Consider the following 21665-nt stretch of genomic DNA (forward strand, 5'->3'; position numbering starts at 1 on the left):
TAGGCAGTTAAATGCTCATATATATGATTTAACTGATTTATTAATAAGCACGCGATTGGTCGACTAATGCTTAAATGAACGACTACTAGCCGACAAGAAAAATCTTTAGTCGAGGGCTAAACAGGACTACAGAGGTTGTTTGGGACAGGTAAACCCATGTACTCACTAGTCAGTTTCACAGCCTTGTTGTGTTTGCATTTACACTCTTGCAAACTATCCCAAACTTTAACTTTTAAAACTTTTAAATACTAAAAAACTTCCTAAAGCTTATTGATGGTAATGTTGAACTGTGGTGTGGTTCATTTAACTTACTTCTGGCAATTGCATTTAGTCTTCAAAATTAAAACAAGCTGTGTTCATTTGTAAAGATGATAATGATGAATAAATCATGTAAGAATCATCTGACTGTTATATAGCATTGTTCGATTGTAAAGGGCTTCAAGATCAAGATGTTGAATGAGACATTTGAATGATAATTGAGATTAAGAAAGTAGATGGATCAGTTTTAATTCTATGTACCTCTAACATTTGTATATGTGTACTAGAGCATGAGATTGTGTACCTGCATGTAACGTCTCCATGCGGCTGGTAGATGTTGGTGGGAATACACTTTCCATCACGGCAGTAGTGACACTTGTCCACTTCACAGTTGTTTCCGATGAAGCGTGGAGGGCAGTGGCATTGTCTCGACCCATCGTTGGACTGCATACATGTCCCTCCATGATCACAGAATCCATCACATCTCCCTGTTAGAGAAGTAGAGGACACTGATTAACATCCCACTTCATCTAATTTAGTTTCTTCATCATGGCTTGAAGATCCGCTTTAGACCCTGTTCACACCTAGTATGCTAATGCTTCCCGGCACACGATGAAGGGCCCTATTCCCCTTTTTAATTATCCAATGTGTGGGTTTAATATTAAACATTTGTCCAGTAGAAATTACTGAAATGGAAAGACTTAAACAATTACTCATTTTTTTCTATAGTACTTACGATATTGACACTGGTCTCCCAGGAAGTCTGCAGGGCAGCTGCAGGTGGCCTGGTTTCCACGATTAACTGTGCAGTTTCCTCCATTCTTACAGTAGTTCTCACATGTGCGCTGGTTACAGTTGGGTCCTGTGAAGCCTGCCAGACAACGGCAAGTCGGAGCTCCTGAAAACATTATAAGACAAGTTATTTTTGTTTTATTATTGTAATTATAATGTAATAAACCTTTTTGCACGTCAACAGCATCTTTAGCCACCATTACTACAAACATGGAATTGGAGAGATTGGAGAGTCAGGTGAGCACAGAAGCAGGTGATCAATGTTTCCCAGGATTCAATTACATGTTGTAAAGCATATTTAAAGCCCATATGGTGTGTTTTTGTGGTACTGTACCTGTGGGTGATGCGGTACATGTTCCTCCGTTCTGGCAGTAGTCTCTGCACTGGTTTAGCTCACATCTCTCTCCTCCATAGTTGGGCTGACAGCGACACTTGGGTTGTTTTCTGGCATTCAGGACACAAGTTCCACCATGTAGACACATCAGATTACAGGTGCCACTGGGAGCTGAGGGAAGACAAAGAAACAGACCAAAAGAGCTTGTTTTACAAGAGGTCAAACCAAATAAACAATCCATTTTATTTCCATATTCCATTCATTTCCATATTCCATGTGGCATTTCAGAGTCAATCTTGATATTCAACCAGAATCAAATGTAGAATGGGAATTAATTTGATAGCTATTTTTTATGTTTTAAAATGGGTGCTACCAGCCAAACTGAAATTATGCAAAACCAAATAGTTTGTTTGCTAAAAACCATTTAAAATCTATTTTGTCACAGGACAACATTATCCAACAACCCATCAGTGACCTCAGTGGAAAAGTCATCTCTACTAAAAAACATTTATTTCTTTGGGATTGACATTGCTGAGCTCTACTGTTTGCGCTACAGGAACACTAGGGCTGGGACAATAAATCAGTGCATTGCAATTCACGATTCTCTCTCGAATAGATTCTGAGCGTAGTTTTTAGTTTTAGCACTCTAGGCTAGATTTTAACTGCAAACTCAAATGCTCATGAAAGAGGGTGCTTTTGCATCCGGGTGTTTAAATGTACTTGCACATGAGCTTTTATGATGCAAGATTAATGTAAACACAGCTCACTTTGAATATCTTTGTAATTCACTTCAACCATGAGCCAGACTGGACTATTGTAATGTTCTCCTGGTTGGGGTTCCTGCGCGTACTATCAAGCCTCAGGTTACACTGGCTACCAGTAGCCACTCGCATCAAATTCAAGGTACTGATGCTTGCCAAACAAGATGACCACTGGCATCGCACCAAAATAACTAAACCCACTAGTTCAAACTTATGCGCCCTCCAGAAGCTTGCATTCTGCAAGTGAACAACGCCTTGTGGTGCCATCCCAAAGAGGTTCAAAATCACTGTAACAATAAAATCTCCATATACATCGGGAAGAAGGAGGCGGGAACCGGCGGACAATCAAAACACTTTAATATTCAAAATAAACAAAACAGTGCGTCAGCCCCTCACGGCGACTGACGCGCACAAATAAAAGCCAAACACATAAACTAATGTCCCAGGCCTGGTCCTCTCTCGTCCTTCACGGTCGTCACTCCAGTTTTATATCCTTCCATCTCCTACGTGGGACTCAAGACCGGCGGTGGGGCGCAGGTGTAGCTCATCTCCAATCACTACACCTGGCCTCACTCCTCGTTCCCACGCCTCTCGGCCCCGCCCCACTCGTCACAATCACTCTCACAGACCTTTTCCTGGACTGTGCCCAGCTGGTGGAATGAACTTCCGATCTCAATTCGAACAGCTGAGTCTTTACTAATTTTTTATAAAAACATCTAAAGACTCATCTTTTTTGTCAGAGAATAATTTACCTGGGTCTCAGGCTGAACTCTGTACCAGGGATTCTTATGAGAGGAGTGCATCAGATCTTCTAGGCCTGGTGGCCTTGGTAGTGTCGGTCATCCCTTTGGGACTGTTACGAATAAGAGAGTTTCATAGCTGTGTAGCGGCACAGCACTTCTGTCCGAAGCACCACCTCAACCTCAAAGTGATAGTGTCGTCACATTGCTTGCGCACTCTCCGCTGCTGGAGGGAAGTTATCGGAATTATGAAATGACTTCAAGCCCCACACAATGAGTCGTTGTGATAGACTGTGAAGCTGGGGAGAACGTGTTCCCCCTTAGTGCTTTATATATGTCACCACCATTGTTTTGTCCGATCTGACAAAAACATGATGATTGTGTATAAACTGCATGGAATATTTCAATGCTAGAAACACTGTTAACAGCTCCAGGAAGTTTATATGTGTGTTCTGTAGCAAGATGGGGCATTTTCCTTTTGCTATTCTACCTTCGTACATTGCTCCCCAACCTGTGAATGACGCATCCGTCATTACCCCTTTTCTCAGAGAAATAGTTCCCAGCGGATTCCCTGATTTCAGTGAAATGCAATCCCTCCAGCAGCGGAGAGTGCGCAAGCAGTGTGACGACACCATCACTTTGCGGTTGAGGTGGAGCTTCGGACAGAAGTGCTGTGCCGCTACACAGCTATGAAACTCTCTTATTTCGTAACAGTCCCAAAGGGAAGACCGACACTACCAAGGCCACCAGGCCTAGAAGATAGTCTGAATCATAGTCCTAATGGGACTTTGTTCCCTTTTTGGAAAAGAGAGAGACAACCCCGAATTGATCTGATGTGCTCCTCTGATAAGAACGCCTGGTACAGAGTTCAGCCTGAGACCTAGGTAAATTATTTCCTGCGTGGGCACTAAGCAGCTTTTCGTCTGTTTATCTTGAAGTCTTTTAAATGAGACACAAGCAGATTCTTATCTATCACCGCCTGCCTCCATGATGGGACAAAGAGAAGGAGATCGTCCAAATAAGCTGACACTCTGAGACCCGCTATTCTCAGTGATGTTAGAGCTGCCTTGATGCATTTCATAAGCTTGTGGAGCCAAACCGAACGGAACCGTCAAAAATTAATAGGTTCTTCCCTGATGCAAACCTGAGGAATTTTCTGTGAGCCAGATAAATGCTTATGTGACAGTGAGTATTTTGAACTTGTACTTTCTGAGGTGTTTTTTGAGGTTCCGCAAATCCAGGATGAGACGGAGACCCCCGCCTTTTTTTTGGGAATGACAAACTACCGGGAGTAAAACCCGTGCTGACTGTCCTCCAGTGGCACCCCCAAAATTACTCTGTTGCTCAATAGAGAGGTTATTTCCTTCTCTAAAATCCGAGCTGACTCTCCTTCTGCTGTTGACATTAACACACTATTGAAAAGTGGTGGTTTTACAGCAAACTGTAGACGATAACCCCGTTCTATCGTGGATAATACCCAAGGGTGTACTGCACATGTGCCCCAACTCTCTGTGTGAGCAGAGAGAACCACTGTACTGCAGCTCTCGCTCACTGAAGTGGCAGAGCTAGCGATTGCAGATCGGATTTGGATGTATTTTTGTTTTTATTTTCACAAAAGTTTGTGCCCTTGGCCCACTGCCTGGATGCACAGGAAACATTTTTATTTCTTTCAAATGGAAACACTTGTGTAAACTTTAGTCCTGTCTCTAGCATTACCCTGCGAGTGGAGAGGAGGGAAACAACATGTACTGGTGCTTACACTCCAGCAAGAGAACTTCCATCCTTTGAAACATTTTCTTGAATCACACTGCAATGCTTCTTTGACAGAGGGGTTGAACAAGACTCATGCGTCATGCAGAGGGGTGCAACAGAGACTCTGTGAGTGCTGTGCCTTCTCTTTTGACCCAAAATTTTTCACCCAATCGGGTGACCCAGCATCAGTCTGCCTCCCGATCTCCTCCGCTATGGTTTTCAATTCAATTCAATTCAAGTTTATTTGTATAGCGCTTTTTACAATACAAATCGTTACAAAGCAACTTTACAGAAAATTATGTTTCTACAATATTTAGTAGTAGCTAGTAGTTTGTGCATATTTGACAGGATTTTAGAAAAAATTAAAATAATAATAATACAATATGTAGTCAGCTAGACGATGAACTATCAATATTATTAATTAAGTTATTATATGATGCAGTCACACATGTAGCAATAATTATTAGTTCTGTTTGTTGATTCAGGGTTAGCATCATCTGAGGTCCTCTGAGGGTCAGCATCATCTCTTCTCAGGTGTTCTGGATCCAGACTGGAGCTTGTGTAAATCCTAGTTACCACGGGATGTAAATCATGCGAAACATAGAAACCGCTGGGAGTGGTGAGATGGCATTTATGGCTCTGACAGCTAAGGCAAAGGAACTGTATTTTTTGAAAAAGAGAAGCAGACAACATCTCTGTCCTTTCTGGCAGAGAAGTAGAGGAGTAGGATAGGGCTGCCTGTCGATTGGGGTGGAGGTGACTTGCCACCAACAATTCGACTGGAGGTGGGTTGGACATCCCCAACTACATATTATTCACGTCCAGCCGAGAAAAACCTTTAACAGAAACCCTGTGTGAGAAGGGTTTGTCTCAGTAGCGCTGCATCTCTGTGAAAGATGCTGGGATGGCTGTATCAGCTGCTTGACTGGGGAAGTGTGCGAAGTCAGCCTCTTCCCATCATATAATTCCCTCTCTGTATCCAATAGTCAATAGAGAGTTTAGCAGTCACTCTTCTACACATTTCAATAAGGTCCAGTTCCCCCAACACACCCATCGCACTGCCAGGGCTGGAAGAAATATTAGGAGGGAGGATAGCATCCTCTTCATCTTTCTACAAATCCTCCTCTAAGAGATGAGCTGGTCTCATCATCTCCATCCTCCTCTTTGTCCCCTGCCAAATGGTCTGATTCAAAGAATATAGGAAGTTCCAGAGAAATCTCGTCCATCAACCTCGTTCAAAAACTCAAGTCCACTTTATTCGCGGACGCGACTCTCACTCAGAGCTCCAAAAACCTTAACATGAACTGAGAGCAGCGCGGGCAGCACTCGGGATTAGCGAACGCAGCCTGTGCATGTCTAACTTCCAAACATGCTATGCACAGAGGGTGAGAGTCTTTAGACAAGATCAACCACCCACATGTGAAGGGACGAGAGGGATCTTTCCCTTTCTCTGTGCTGCTGGATGGGCTTGCAGTCGCCATAACAGAGATACGAACACCGAGAGATTAACTAGTTCACCACAACTTGCCTTTTGATAATGGGTTTTACAGCAAATTATTCCAGTCACACCACTTAACGTGAGGGAATACTTAAGAGAAAAAAGCTGTAACTGCTTGATAAAGATATTAGAACCTTGATGCACTGGTCCCCACTGCGAAACAAAAACAGCAGAAAGAAAATATTCACTATAACAGGATTTTCCCATCCAAAAAGAAGCCGCTTTCAGTGAAGTACCTAAAAGTCGGCTTGTCCGTGAACAGTTTAGATCTTCACGGGGAAGAGAACGAAAATGAGGTGGGGACCATTATGACGTGGCTAGATCATCTGACTAGATCACAGACTAAATTTGTTAATTACCGCCATCTGATATCACGGCTTTACAGTCCCCCCCAAAGAAAACAAAATTTTTATATAGTAATGAGCTTTTCATATTTCCAAATCATTGTATTATTCTTGCACCTGTGACTGACTGCGCAGTCACAGGTAAAAGATCACAATACTCACAGACAGGGGACAGCGTTGGGGTGGGAACCTCCACACAGGTGCCATTGTCCAGGATTCTGCCATTTGGACACATGCAGACTGGGCCGCTGGGGCTGAGCAGACATAACCACTCACACTTCTTCCTGTCACATGGGTTGGCCACTATGATACAAAACAGCACATGATATATGAACGATGAAACTAACCTTCCATATCATTAAAAGTTCATCAAATCTTTTATCTCAATTTCTCCCAGTATTTTTTTCTATTCTTATATCAGTCAAGGAAAAAACCTACATTAATTATGTTTTGTGACTGAGTTCACATATAGTTATATGTAAGAGTTGGATGGTTGACAGACTTACTCTCTGGCTGTTTGTAAGGGTGGTAGAGGACCAAATCTGTGGCATGGTTTATTCCTGTGGTCAGATGCTCCACTGCACTCTTGCCAAACTTGTTGACGCGGAAGACAAAGTTGTTGTGATAGGTCACACCATATATGAAATCCTCAAAGATATCAATACTGAAAGGATGGTGCAAATCTGAGAGAGAGATAAAAATGTTAATTTATATATATCAAGCTTTAAATAAGCTCATTCAAACTTTGGTGATTCTTTTGCATAAAAAAATCTTGTATCTTAAAAAAATCTTAAAACATTATAGTTAACTAAAACTAAAACTTTACAAAGGATTAAAAAATAACCTAAATAAAATAAAATATAAAAACGTAAAAAAAAAAAGTCAAACGTCCACACATTTAATGTGTTGGTTGTTTGTTCATAAGATTTTGAAAATTATTGCAGTAAATTATGAAACGTTTGTGCTCACACGTCTTGGCTCTAATGTTTTATTCTGTTTATTATTCAGACACCAGATATAATTTTTTATATTTTTTTCACTAGTGGGTGCAACACACTATAGTTCCTCTTCAGGAACTCGAGCTGCGTAGAAGCGCTACGGGGAACGTGTTTAGCGTGAGTGACTGTGAATATCATATCTAATCTGTCTTATAGAAGAGCGTGACGTCACGGGCGGGGTGACGTAAGGAACCAGGAAGCTATAAAGGCCCGAGCCGCGCTGCTGGCATCAGTCTGTTGCTAGTAGCCCCATTCTGGTCGGGCCGAGTATGGTTCACAGATCTGGTCTTGCTCCTTGACAGCTCTCCATGGGAGATACCGATCAGGACAGACCTACTCTTTCAGGCGTAAGGCACCATAATTCATCCTCACCTGGAGATATGGAAAGTGTGGGTGTGGCCCCTGAGGGGGCACAACTCATAGCATCCGGTCTCTCAACAGAGGTTGTTGAGACCATTCTGAGGTGGAAACTCTTCACCTCATGGTGCAGAGACCGCCAGCTTGACCCAGCTAACTGCACAGTTGGTACAGTTCTGGAGTTTCAACAAGCCAGGCTCTCTGCAGGGTTGACCCATTCCACGCTGAAGGTTTACGTGGCGGCCATTGCGGCCTACCATGCCCCTCTCGATGGTCAGTTTTTGTTAAGACGCCCCTTAGTTACACGTTTCCTCCGCGGTGCGCTGAGGCTGAGACCTCCAGTACGGTCCCGTATTCCCCCGTGGGACTTAGTTGTGGTGTTAGAGGCTCTTTGCAAATCTCTCTCAGACAGACATCTGACCCTTAAAACCGCCTTTCTGTTGGCTATTACCTCTCTGAGTAGGAGATTTAGAGGCCCCCTCAGTGGACCCTACCTATCTTGATTTTGCACCTGGCATGACCAAAGCGTTCATTTACCCTCGAGCGGGATATGTTCCTAAGGCTCCCTCTATCACACCACAACCTGTAGTGCTGCAGGCCTTCTGTCCTCCTCCCTTTCGGGAGCCCGACCAAAAGAAGCTAAATTGTATATGTCCAGTTCGAGCGCTGGACGCATACGTCCACAGAGCTGCCCTGTGGAGAAAAACTGACCAATGGCTTATATGCCACGGTCCCCCCAAGAGGGGCTTTCCTGCTTCTAAGCAGACTATTATTTATTGGATAGTTGAGACTATCAATGCCACCTATGAGTCTTTTGTTCTTCCCCCGCTGTCGGGAGCCAAGGCTCACTCTACACGGGGTATGGTGGCCTCCAAGGCCTTTCTAGCAGGTGTGTCCATGCTGGACATCTGCAATGCTGCGGGGTGGTCCACGCCTTCCACTTTTGCAAAGTTCTATGGCTTAGATATGCCAGTCACTCTAGGTGCTTCAGTCCTCTCGTCCTAAGCTGTGCTCTTCGGATACACACTAGGCAGGGATTTGGTAGTCTGGCAGCGTGGGTACATCGTTCCCCATAGCGCTTCGACGAAGCTTGAGTTCCTATAGAGGAACGTCTCTAGGTTACGTATGTAACCCTAGTTCCTCAAGGGAACAATACGCTACGTCTAGAGGCCATAACCCCGGCACCCCTGCTGGAGCTTGCTGGTTCTCAAGCTGATGCCAGCTGCGCAGCTCGTGCCTTTATAGCTTCATGGTCACTTACATCACCCCGCCCGTGACGTCACGCACTTCAACAAGACAAATTCGATATGCTATTCAGAGTCGCTCACGCTTAACGCATTCCCCATAGCGATTTGACACAGCGTCTCGTTCCCTATAGTTTTTGGTTGACTGTAATTCATTACATACCTTGTCATAGTCTTCATAGAGTTCTTGTCATGTTTTATTACCATTTTCTAATCTATAGTAAATAAACTGTGCTAACGTGAGTAATGTGTCAATTTTGTTTTGACCTAAATTGATCAAGCGAGTGACTCAACTGTTTTTAACACTGGAGACAGCTATGAGCGGATCTGTTCCATTCAGTCTGACGCTCCCGATAACAGAGAGTTTGGCATCAGCCCAGTACAGACGCTCATTGAAGTAATCCACAGCTAGACCTGTCAAACAAACCCAACATAAGTCATGTTACTGGTGTCACAGGTGCTTGAATCTGAGCGAGTGGTGTTTGATTCACATGATGGCAGACCTGTGGGCCACTGGATGTTTTCATGCACCAGCGTCTCTCTCATGGTGCCGTCCATTGCGGCTGTCTCGATCTTAGGGTGGTTTCCCCAGTCAGCCCAGTACATGGTACTTCAAGAATCAATGGTAAGCATAGGTTTAATAGAAATCCAAATACTTATTTCAAGACTGTTAACCCTAATTATTAACTCTATATTTGACAAGTACCACTGATAAATGCAATGTTGTGAAGCAAACATATGCTGACACAAACAGAGCTAGTCCTGATGCTAAAGAATGCTGGGGAAGCGTCTACTTTCTGTTGATTATCCGCTCACCCTCTCGGTGGGTCCACCACGATGGCGTAGGGCTCGTCAATCATGCCTGAGATGAGCGTCTTACGATTGCGTCCATTCATCTGCGCCACCTCGACGACATCACGACCCGAGTCGGTCCAGTAGATGTTGTTGGCCACCCAGTCCACAGCAATCCCACGAGGCATCTTCAGGCCAGGGATCTACAACAAATGAAAGGTCAAATCTGTTATGCACAGTGTTGGGGAAAACTATTTTTAAAAGTGATGCATTATTATATATATATATATATATATATATATATATATATATAAAAAAAAACATTGGTTAATGGGAAAACAAAGTAATCTGATTTCCGTATTTTTTGGACTATAAGTCGCACCTGAGTATAAGTCGCATCAGTCCAAAAATACGTCATGATGAGGAAAAAAAAAAACATATATAAGTCATACTGGACTATAAGTCGCATTTAATTAGAACCAAGAAAAAACATTACCGTCTATAGCCGCAAGAGGGTGCTCTATGCTGCTCAGTGTAGACTACAGGAGAACTGAGCAGCATAGAGCGCCCTCTCGCGGCTATAGACGGTAATGTTTTATCTTGCTTCATTTCTCTCGGTTCATGTCAAATTAATTTTGATAAATAAGTCGCACCTGACTATAAGTCGCAGGACCAGCCAAACTATGAAAAAAAGTGCCACTTATAGTCCGGAAAATATGGTACGTAACTTGTGTTACTTATAATACTACTTTTTTCATGTTTTTATTATTATTGTTTTTTAGGGAGACTTCTGATAACAAAAACCGGTTGGAATATCAATTAGCTACAGACTTTTTTCATCAGGTAAATAACTGAAACTGTAAGTCTCTCACATTCAAGTCACACATGTGCTATAAGAAGCTGACCTCTAGATCAGTAACTCTGGAATGGGTTTGTCTTCGGTTGCGGTTTGAGTTTGGAGAGGCGGGTCCAGCAGAAGGCTGCTCGAAGGATGAGATTCTGCCCGTGTGCCAGTTGGTCCAGAAGATCCGTTTGGATTTGATGTGCAGGTCCATGGCATCGATTCGTACATTTGCGTCTCCTTGGAAAGCCTGTTCATATATCCAGTTTTGCATTCCAGGATACAAACTGCGAATTTCATTATCATCTGCCACGTACAGAGCCTGTTTGTCACTGCCTAGAATGACAGATAGGGGGCGTCACAGCACAATGACAGAAAGGAAATGTAATACTGAAATCAAGATAACAGCAATAAACCTAAAATAATTATTTAGATTTTTACCTACATACAATATACTCTCATAAATTAATATGAAAAATATAGAACATCTCCACTGCTGGATTTTTTTTTTTTTTAATCGCAAAACATAAACTATATTATTCCACAACAAAATATTTTATGTTGGATATATACTGTGGTACATCCAACGTTATTTGCATATATACAGTATACTCACTTACTAAGAGATTTACATAGGTTATACTATAAACCTTATATAACTTAATGTTGTCCAAAATAATCTGTATTATTGTTCAGTTCAAATCTGCTAATATTAAGAAGATATTATGATATTAATATATGAAGATATTTTAATTTCAAGTTTTTCTGAAAAACTACCTTGAAACAATGTGTTATGTGAAAAGCAATATACAAATCGACTTGACTTGACTGTATTTTGAAACTTACTGTCAGCCTTGCAGGTGTCGTTCACTTTGATGAAGTTCTTGTAGCAGCTGCATTTGTGAGAGCCTTTGGTGTTGTTACAGATGTGAGAACAGATCCCGAACTGCTTGCACTCGTTCACATCTGTTGACAGAGAAAAATGACAACGTGGACAGGAACAAAAACATTAGAAGGGATTTTACAATCATCTCTTCTGAGTGGTTATATGATGGATTCATTCTTGTTTGACACTGCTGGTATGGTTTGTTATTAGCACAAGACAAAAATTATTTTTCAATTCTAATTTTATTTGGTTTTAGTTGCTATATTGAGCTGTGATTCATTTTTGTTGCCACCACTAATAGACACTACATGGCGCATCTTAAAAAATTAGAATATCCTGAAAAAGTTTTTTAACAAAAAGTTAAACTTTAAAATATTCTAGATTTATTACATTTTAAAGTAAAACCTTTCAAAAGTTTTTTTGTTTTAATTTTGATGATTACAGCTTACAGCTCAATCAATAATCTATTATCTCAAAATATTTGAATATTTCCCAAGATCAATCCAAAATAAAAAAGGATTTGCAAAACAAAAAAGTAAAAATTTTTTTAAGTATTTACTCCTTTAGCACAATCTCCAGCATCAGTGGGGTGTGGCATGGAAGCGATCAGCCTGTGGCACTACTGAAGCACTATTGAGCCTTCAGCTCGGATCGACTGTTTCTCATCTTTCTCTTAAAAATAGATTGCATATGGGTTTCAGGGCAAGCACAGCAACAGTCCAGTTCTTTTCTCCTTGTCCCAGGTAAGATGCTTCTGAAGTTGTTTCTGTTTCAGAAGTGGCTCCTTTTCCTGGAGACGTCTGAGTGTGGTGCCTCTTGATGTGCTGACTCCAGCTTCAGTCCACTCCTTGTGAAGATCTCCCAAGTGTTTGAATGGGCTTTGCTTGACGGTATTCTCAAGCTTGCGGACATCTCTGTTGCTTGTGCACCTTTTCCTACCCAATTTCTTCCTTCCAATCCACTTTGCATTTAATGTGCTTTGATACAGCACACTGTGAATAGCCAGTCCTTTCAGTAATGAGCTTCTCTGACTTACGCTCTTTGTGGAGGGTGCAAATGATTGTCTTCTGGATCATTGCCAAGTCTGAAGTCTTCCCCATTATTGTGGGATCAAAGAACAAGATATTTATACTGGAATTTATACAAGGAATTTATACTGAAGGGATGGTAATTTAATGAAACTCAAATGTAAATATTCAAATATTTTGATATTTTGAGATACTAGGTTTTTTACTTACATAAGCTGTGAGCTCTAATCATCAAAATGAAAAAAAAAAAAACCTTTTCAAATGTTTAACTTTTACATGTAATGAATCTAGAATAAATGAAACGTTCACTTTTTGAAATAACAAATTTTTTTGAGCTGCACCTCTATACTGTATATCAACTTTGATTTAACAATGAGTACAAACTTTGTCTTCTGTAGCTGATAAAGCTTTTTTTTTGTGAGTTTTGTTAACAGTTTAGTCTCCTCTGGTTCTCAGCATGTGTGTGCTGTACTGGTACCTGTGCAGGTTTGTGGGTGTGTTTTCTGGAAACCGGGTTTGCACGAGCAGAATGAGTCGGTTCCATTCACCACACAGTGACCTTCATCTTCACAAATACTGTGGTTGTTACGGCATTCATTTAGACCCGAATCTGTTCAGAGACACAGAACACCACCAATACACACTCAGTGAAACCTCCATCTTCTATATTTGACAAAACAAGCTCAAATAAACAAATAGGCTCACTTTTCTTGTTGCAGTTGATCTCATCAGAGCCGTAGTCCTCACAGTCGTTGAAGAAATTGCAGCGCAGGTTAATGCTGATACACTTTCCAGTGCTGCAGGTAAACTCACCCTTTCCACAGACCGCAGGCACAGGAGTTTCTGACAGGGAACAGAGAAAAATGAACTTTGATAGACATATATCTAAAGGATGTCAACATTAGCTAGGTTTCTTTGACAGTCCTTTTTAATTTCATAATTTGCACTTGTCTTGTCATTCTAGCCAATCTCAATATTTCACCTCAGATCTTTCTTGCTATAAATTTAAAGAAAAATATTCACTGTGAATCGTGTGTTTGGGTGCTGCACAATTTTTGCACTGATCTTCATCTCAAAATATTCAATCCCAAAAACATGTGATGTAATGGTTTAAATACACAAAACATGTTTTGAAAGAGAAGCTCCATGGGTTATTGATATATCTTTCAAAATCCAATGTGTAAAGGACAGTGTTACTACCAGATAACTGCGCTATTATTCAAATAATATGCACAGTATATTAATTCCTTACTGAACTTATTGTGACACATTAGGGTTAGTGTTAGCGGTTAGCGATTTATATATATAATATATCAATCATGGCTGTTATTAAGCCTCTTATTAAGAAACCAAAACTAGATCCTAGTGAACTGGCAAATTATAGGCCTATTTAAAATCTTCCATTTATGTCAAAATTTTTAGAAAAAGTTGTGTCTGCTCAATTGAACTCCTTCCTGCAAAAATGATCTGTATGAAGAATTTCACCATAGCACAGAAACTGCACTTGTTAAAATTACAAATGATCTGCTTCTTGCGTCAGATCAAGGCTGCATCTCATTGCTAGTTTTACTTGACCTTAGTGCTGCGTTCGACACCATAGATCATGACATACTCATAAATCGATTACAAAACTATACAGGTATTCAAGGGCAGGCTCTAAGATGGTTTAGATCCTACCTGTCCGATCGCTACCATTTTGTTTATTAAAATGGGGAGGCATCTCATTTATCACCAGTAAAATACGGAGTGCCACAAGGATCTGTCCTAGGTCCCCTTCTATTTTCAATATACATGTTGCCCCTTGGTAATATTATTAGAAAATACGGAATTAGCTTCCACTGTTATGCTGATGATACTCAGCTATATATCTCAACGAGACCAGATGAAACTTCCCAATTATCTAAGCTAACAGAGTGTGTTAAAAATGTAAAAGATTGGATGACCAATAATTTTCTCCTATTAAATTCGGATAAGACAGAGATATTAATTATTGGACCTACAGCACTACACAGAATCTTGTAGATTACAATCTGCAACTAGACGGATGTACTGTTACTACCTCTACAGTCAAAAATCTGGGTGTTATATTAGACGGCAACTTGTCTTTTGAAAATCATATTTCCAATGTTACAAAAACTGCATTCTTCCATCTTAGAAACATTGCCAAGCTACGAAACATGTTATCTGTTTCTGATGCAGAAAAGCTAGTTCATGCATTCATGACCTCTAGACTGGACTATTGTAATGCACTTCTAGGTGGTTGTCCTGCTTCTTCAATAAACAAGCTACATGTAGTCCAAAATGCAGTAGCTAGAGTCCTTACGAGGTCAAGAAAATATGATCATATTACCCCAATTTTACAGTCTCTGCACTGGCTACCTATTAAGTTCAGTATCAGTTACAAATTATCATTACTTACCTATAAGGCCCTAAATGGTTTAGCTCCTGCGTATCTAACTAGCCTTCTACCACGTTACAACCCATCACGCACCATAAGGTCACAAAACGCTGGATGTTTGGTAGTTCCTAGGATAGCAAAGTCCACTAAAGGAGGTAGAGCTTTCTCACATTTGGCTCCCAAACTCTGGAATAGCCTTCCTGATAATGTTCAGGGTTCAGACACACTCTCTCTGTTTAAATCTAGATTAAAAACACATCTCTTTCGCAAAGCATACGAATAATGCATCTCTAAAATTGTGAGTGTAGTTGCATCTGATCAAATGTGCATTTTTATTCTTTAGCTTGGGTTAAACTAATTAATTTTACTTTGTTGGAACAGCAGCTAATGATGTCTCTATGTGTTTCTCTGTTTTGCCACGGGATTTACACAAGCTCCAGTCTGGATCCAGAACACCTGAGAAGAGATGATGCTGACCCTCAGAGGACCCCCGATGATACTAACCCTGAATCAACAAACAGAACTAATAATTATTGCTACAAATGTGACTGCATCATATAATAATTGCTGTTAATAATGTTCATCGTCTGGCTGACTACGTCTTGTATTATTATTATTTTTTTTTAAATACACACATATGTACATATGTACATACACTAGTATTTTCCGTAAGAAATCGTATATGAAAAGGATGTGAAATGCTTAGTTTAATGGCACAGGCCAAAATGAAATTAAATGCATTTATTTTTGTTTTTTTTAATAAATCAGCCGAGAAAAGTAGCAATTACTCACGGCAGTTGAGTTCATCACTGTTGTCTCCACAGTTGTCCACACCATCACATTGTTTAGACACTGGCAGACACACTCGGTCATTATGGCATCGGAACTGTCTGGTGGGAGGACACTGGGATCTCTCTGAAACACACAAAATAAAAACATTTCACCAGCAGAGTCAGACTGAACCCCAAACATTCAAAAGCTCAATTTGACATTAACTGTTGCACAAACAATGTAAATTATGATATTAATGAAGCTACACTGTTAATGCACATGAAGAATCCTAAGGGCTGTATCGCACTTTTTCTCACATACATAATTAACAGGTTGCAAAATTCACACTTTATGCAAAAGCTAAAGTCCATGACACATAAAGGTTGTGCAGTAATATGCTGAACAGGTGTATTGTGTCATAGCTGTTTCTATATTGTTTATATAATTAAACTTACAATGCAACATTGACCAGCATCCAGGAAATATCCTATTTTACATTTAAACCATGAGGCTTATATTAATAAATATTTACAGTGTGTAATGGGCAGAATTCCATCAAATTACTTACATGTGACAGCAGTATGATATCAGCCTTATCTGGGATTTTTAATTATTGAACAATGCAAAATATCTTTGGTCTCTGAAATGTTTAATTCAGTTACTCAAAAACAGGCACTGGCAGGTGGGGATTTAACATATAAATCATCTTGGATTTAATTTCCCACAAATAAAATGACAAAGCCTAAAGCTAGATTTGCCTCATATCGTCCACCACTATTGTTCATGCATGTACCACAGGTCTGGGAAATATTTCAGTGGGAGTCTGAATAGAATATGAAGTGCTAATTGAGCTAAAAAAATAATAATAAAAATACTCACTGCACACGTCTGGGTTCTCGTCTGAATTGTCTCCACAATCGTCCTCGCCGTCACACATCCAGCCCAGCGGCTTACACAGAGTGTTATTACACTGAAACTCATCCAGAGGGCAGAATCGACCAACTACACACACACACACACACACACACACACACACACACACACACACACACAGGGAACTCATCTGTATTCATTCCAGCACAAACACACAGCAATTACCGTGTGTGTGTGTGTAAAACACTTGGCAAGGCATCATCAGAAAGGCCTCCTTGAATACTAAAACCCTCTCCAGAGTCTGATGACTCTAATTAATACTGCAGGCACTGGTTTATGGGTAATGCTGTTGTTTAAAAGGAAGAGATCAACCATATATAAAAATGATATCATTATTTACTCACTCATACTTTTTTAAATATGTTTTTTTTTTCTCCTGCTATTTCCAAAAACACAATAAAAGCGCTCCATACAACTTGTGCACTATATTTCGAGTTGAACCTCTTCATCTTCATGGACCATCAGTGTTAACTATACATACATACTGTACATACATAGAATCTAAACAAGAACACAGGCTAAGATTAGTGAATTAATGACATTTGGTCTGTTTCTCACACAAAGCTCTTTTGTATGTCTTTAGAAGATATGTAATATAGCGCAAAAACCTTACGGATTTTTTTTTGAAGGAGCTTGACAGATGTGGTCACTATAAATTATCATTGCATAGAAAAGATCTACAGTATAAGGAGATTCTTCAAAAATGTTCAAAAGCAGCATACAGGTCAAGTTAGAAACCAAGTTTAAGGAATAGTTCACCCAATAGTGAAATATCATCATATGTACATCAGCAAAGAAGTGTGCACAGATCAAGCACTATGAATGAAAACAGCTCTAAACAAATATGCATGTGAATTTGAAGGACAACAGGTGATGGACTTTTTTACTGGAGAAAGTGTTATGAATTAAGGTCTCATGCTTTGGCCTAAATTTTGACCCAAACATGCAGCTTTTTGCATTCGGACGTCACCCATTCACTGCAGAAGATCCACTGGTGAGAAAGAGATGTGATGTAATTCTCCAATAAGATAAAGAAACAAACAACTAAATCTTGTGTGACTCGAGGCTAAGTACATTTTAAGCAATTTTTCACTTTTTTGGGTGAAATACTCCTGTTTCTGTTAAAGCTAATTCTATATTTAGCATGTTTTTGTGCGGTTTTAACCTCCAGTGTCGCAGTTCTCCTCGTCGCTGCCATCCATGCAGTCGGCATCAGCGTCACACCTCCAGCGGAACGGGATACAGTGACCGTTCTTACACTGAAACTGGTCATTATCACACTTCACGTCACAGCCGTGCTGCAAAATACACACACATTACATACTGCCGTGAGTATTCGCTCTTCAGAAGCATTATCACTGATGAATTCTGCTGAAGTGTGTGTTTTTCTGAAGCAGGTGTGAACAGATGGTTTAGTGACTTGCCTCATCAGACCCGTCAGCGCAGTCGTGATCTCCATCACACTTCCATCTGCCAGCGATACAGCGGCCGCTGGTGCAGGAGAACTCACTCTCAGAGCACTGCCTGGGCACTGACACACACACAACACACACGTCTGTTAGAGTTCAACAACATCTTGTCATATTTTAGAATACGGTAGAGTGAATCTTAGTCAAAACAAATCCAGGTCACATTTCACTACATCAAAAAAGAAAGAGATTCTATTCATATTTAGCATGAAACAAAAACTGTTGTTTGGCTCAAGATTTTTTGACATCATATTATCATTATTAGTATTATTTTTATGACAATAAAGCATGTTTTCATTCCAATTATCATTTGTAGTACAAAAACAATGCTTATTCTCATTACACTAATTAAAAAATAAATAAATGCACAACTGTTCATCTTTTATGCTCACCAAAGCTGCATTCATTAATTAAAAATACAGCCAGAAGCTCAACAGTAACATTCTAAAATGGAATTAAGACTTAAAATGATGTTCTACTGTAATATATTTTCAAATGTAATTTACTCCTGTGATGCACAGCTGTATTTTCAGCATCATTACTCCAGTCTTCAGTGTCACATGATCTTTCAGAAATCAGAATAATAACAATTTGCTGCATTGTCTATAATTTATGCTCATTAAGATCAAATGTATCACAATAATAAGAATTGAATAAGAATCGCCGCTGATAATGGTAAGAACTGCAAACAAACTCAAAAGTTAAAAGTCTGGAAAAAAATTACAGTGAGACGTTTAGCAGGAAAACGTGCTTGGTTGTCATTCAAAATAATGACATTGTGCAAAAAACCTTCATGTTCCCAAAACAAGTTTAATTTTCTAAAAACAAAAGGTAACTGTATGCCACATGTGAAATATGGCATGGATTTAAAAAATAAATAAATAAATAAATAAATTCTTAAACCAGAGGCACAAGGACAGATGGAGCTTTGGGTGTTTGGGAGCAGCAGGAAAAAAAAATCAAATCCAAACCATAACTGCTCAAAAACTGCAGGAAAGGGCTTGACAGTGGCTAGCTGCTGAGTACTGGAAAAGGCTCGATATTAATCATAGATTATCATAGTCATATCTTCTTTAAGCATTTAACCATTTGCATGTACTGTCAATTGCTGTCTTCAGTTTTTCATGCATAGTGAAAGAGAAAAGAACAAGCCTCCCAGTGTCCCCAGCGAGGAGCCACTGACGGAGATGTTCAGGACTGAAGTGGACATTGAAAATGCAAACCTACCTCTGACCCACATCAATGTGGCAGTGTGATATGAAGAATAAACAAGATGTAGACATGTGAATGACTGGACGGAACAAAAACATGCACAAAGAAAGAAAAAAAAAGTTCTCTCGTTCATTAAAATGTGCTGATGAACACATAAATGAGAATGACAACGATCAGGTTTTTGGTTCATTACGTATCGCTGTCTGAGCTGAACAGTAGGGCTTTCTTTCAGAACGTTCTGTTCCTGCTGCCATTGCTGTGATGTAAGGTGGATGTGTGTGTGTGTGTGTGTGTGTGTGATGTTCATCCGGACCTGTGGAGTCTCAGATGTTCAGATGCAGCAGTGGAAACCTACCGCACTTATCCTCGTCTGAGTTGTCCCCGCAGTCGTTGTCATAGTCACACTGCCAGCGGCCGGGAACACAGCGATTGTTCTTACAGCGGAACTGATACGGCTCACACGTCCTCTCATCTGCATATATAGCCACAACATTAATGCTGCACAATTCTGCAGTGGCAGCGTATACATAACTATTTTACAAGTTAAGGGATAGTTAACCCAAAAATCACAAATCTTTCATCATTTTACTCACCCTCATGTCATCCAAACCCATAACAATTTGGTTAATCTTCTCTATCAAAACATTGAAAACATCTTTTTTTTAATGAAACCTAAGAGGTTTTGTCCCCCCACTGAGGTCCAGCTAACGAAATCTTAGAAAATGTCAGAAAAGCATCGCAAAACAGAAACGTTCAAATCTTGTGAAAAGTTTTGACTGCTTTACACAATGCAGGATTTAATTTAGGATTGTGTGTATTAATATAATATCTGTATTAAAATAAACACACATACTACGGTACATGGAGTGAATCACATATAGTAAATGCAGAAGCTTGTGTGTGCATCATACGTAGGCGAACGTCGGTCCTGGAGAGTCACAGCCCTGCAGGGTTCAGCTTCAACCTTAATTTGTGTTTCGAAGATGAACCAAAGTCTCATGGGTTGGGAACGAAATGAGGGTTAGTAAATGATGACAATTTTATTTTTATTTTTCAAAGGAACTTGTGCTGCATCAAAACACTGTGGGAGCGCCTCTGGCTTTTGAATCGTGTGAAATCAGTTCAGTGGAGCAGCACATGTCACGGGCAGGGTCATTTAGAAACCAGGACGCTTGAAAGCACATCTGGAAAAAACAGCATTAGCTTCTGTCTTCTGCAAGCATTCTTTGTAAGTCTGTCGGAGTTTATGTTTGTTTGTCTGTGCCAGTGCACAATGTCAAACTAAGTCAAATATGGTAAGCAAAGAACCTAAATAAGGCCTAAATCTAAATGATTGTGTGTTCCTTCCTATATTATGGGTGAAAGCACACACTATTCCGGTCCCTCTGCAGTCGAGGCAGACCGGCGATCGAGACCGAGGGACTCGCAAACTGATCTTATATAAAATAAACCATATTCAGCCCAGATCTTCAGCCCTGATTTATCACACTATGCAAACATCAAGGGGTTGAATGAGCAGGACTATGGGGCAATGCCTAGGGTGGAGCAGACACTTGCAAGCGATCTGTCCTTTGATACAACATCGTCTCTTAAGTCTCAATCATTACCCACCAAGCCATGTAGAACAAATTTGGCTCTGGTGGGTAATGTGGTAGATCAAGCCAAGGGATGTGTGCAGGCATACCAGGCTGACCTGTTAAAAGACCTTGATGAGAAAGAGGGGGTATATGTCTGGACACAATCCAAGAACTGGACCAGGCCACTGATTTGTTTCTTTGGTCCGATAAGAAGACGGCCAGAGCCATCAGCTATCCTATGGAAGCCCTGGTGGCCTTGGATTGGAAACTGTGAACTTGTCTGACATCAGACAGAAGGACAAGGTTTCCTCCTGGATGGACCACTTGCATCTTCTGGCCTGTTCAGTGCCACTGTCACCTTAGTCTTGGACAGGTTGTAGTAGCAGGCAGCAGCATTCCAGCACTACCTTCCTCACCGACCTCAGGTCTCTGGGGCTGCTGGGAGGAAAAAGCTCTTGGTACTGCACCACTCAGAAGCAGAGTTTTGCTTTCCGTGATGCCTCACCCAGATAAAAGAGCTGGGGCTAGGCCTGCAGGCCAAGAAGAGTATGTTTCTCCAGTACAGAGGACCACTTATCTTGTCATGATTTGACGATGATGTAGGCGCGTCTGTCTCCTGTTTGTATCGATTCGATTCTTGTAGCAATAAACAGAGTGAGGCTAGGCCAGTCGCTAACTGT

General features: G+C 40.6%; 1 protein-coding gene across 7 annotated transcripts in view; it reads right to left on the minus strand.

The window, feature by feature from the left end:
* Positions 1-21665, minus strand: part of LOC127968142 (low-density lipoprotein receptor-related protein 1-like) — a 157498-nt gene that overhangs the window by 8402 nt on the left and 127431 nt on the right. For all 7 annotated transcript variants that reach the window (XM_052569058.1, XM_052569061.1, XM_052569060.1 and 4 more), the window contains exons 68-84: positions 19764-19880; positions 18152-18258; positions 17893-18025; positions 16674-16796; positions 15816-15938; positions 13331-13468; positions 13104-13235; positions 11558-11677; positions 10776-11047; positions 9895-10073; positions 9582-9688; positions 9373-9492; positions 6986-7162; positions 6642-6782; positions 1385-1555; positions 995-1156; positions 563-746 (exon numbers count right to left, since the gene is read on the minus strand). In XM_052569058.1, coding sequence (XP_052425018.1) covers positions 563-746; positions 995-1156; positions 1385-1555; positions 6642-6782; positions 6986-7162; positions 9373-9492; positions 9582-9688; positions 9895-10073; positions 10776-11047; positions 11558-11677; positions 13104-13235; positions 13331-13468; positions 15816-15938; positions 16674-16796; positions 17893-18025; positions 18152-18258; positions 19764-19880 — 2506 coding nt within the window. The remainder of the gene's footprint in view (positions 1-562; positions 747-994; positions 1157-1384; positions 1556-6641; positions 6783-6985; positions 7163-9372; positions 9493-9581; positions 9689-9894; positions 10074-10775; positions 11048-11557; positions 11678-13103; positions 13236-13330; positions 13469-15815; positions 15939-16673; positions 16797-17892; positions 18026-18151; positions 18259-19763; positions 19881-21665) is intronic.

This window comes from Carassius gibelio, chromosome B11 (genome assembly GCF_023724105.1).
Source record: "Carassius gibelio isolate Cgi1373 ecotype wild population from Czech Republic chromosome B11, carGib1.2-hapl.c, whole genome shotgun sequence".
NCBI lineage: Eukaryota > Metazoa > Chordata > Actinopteri > Cypriniformes > Cyprinidae > Carassius > Carassius gibelio.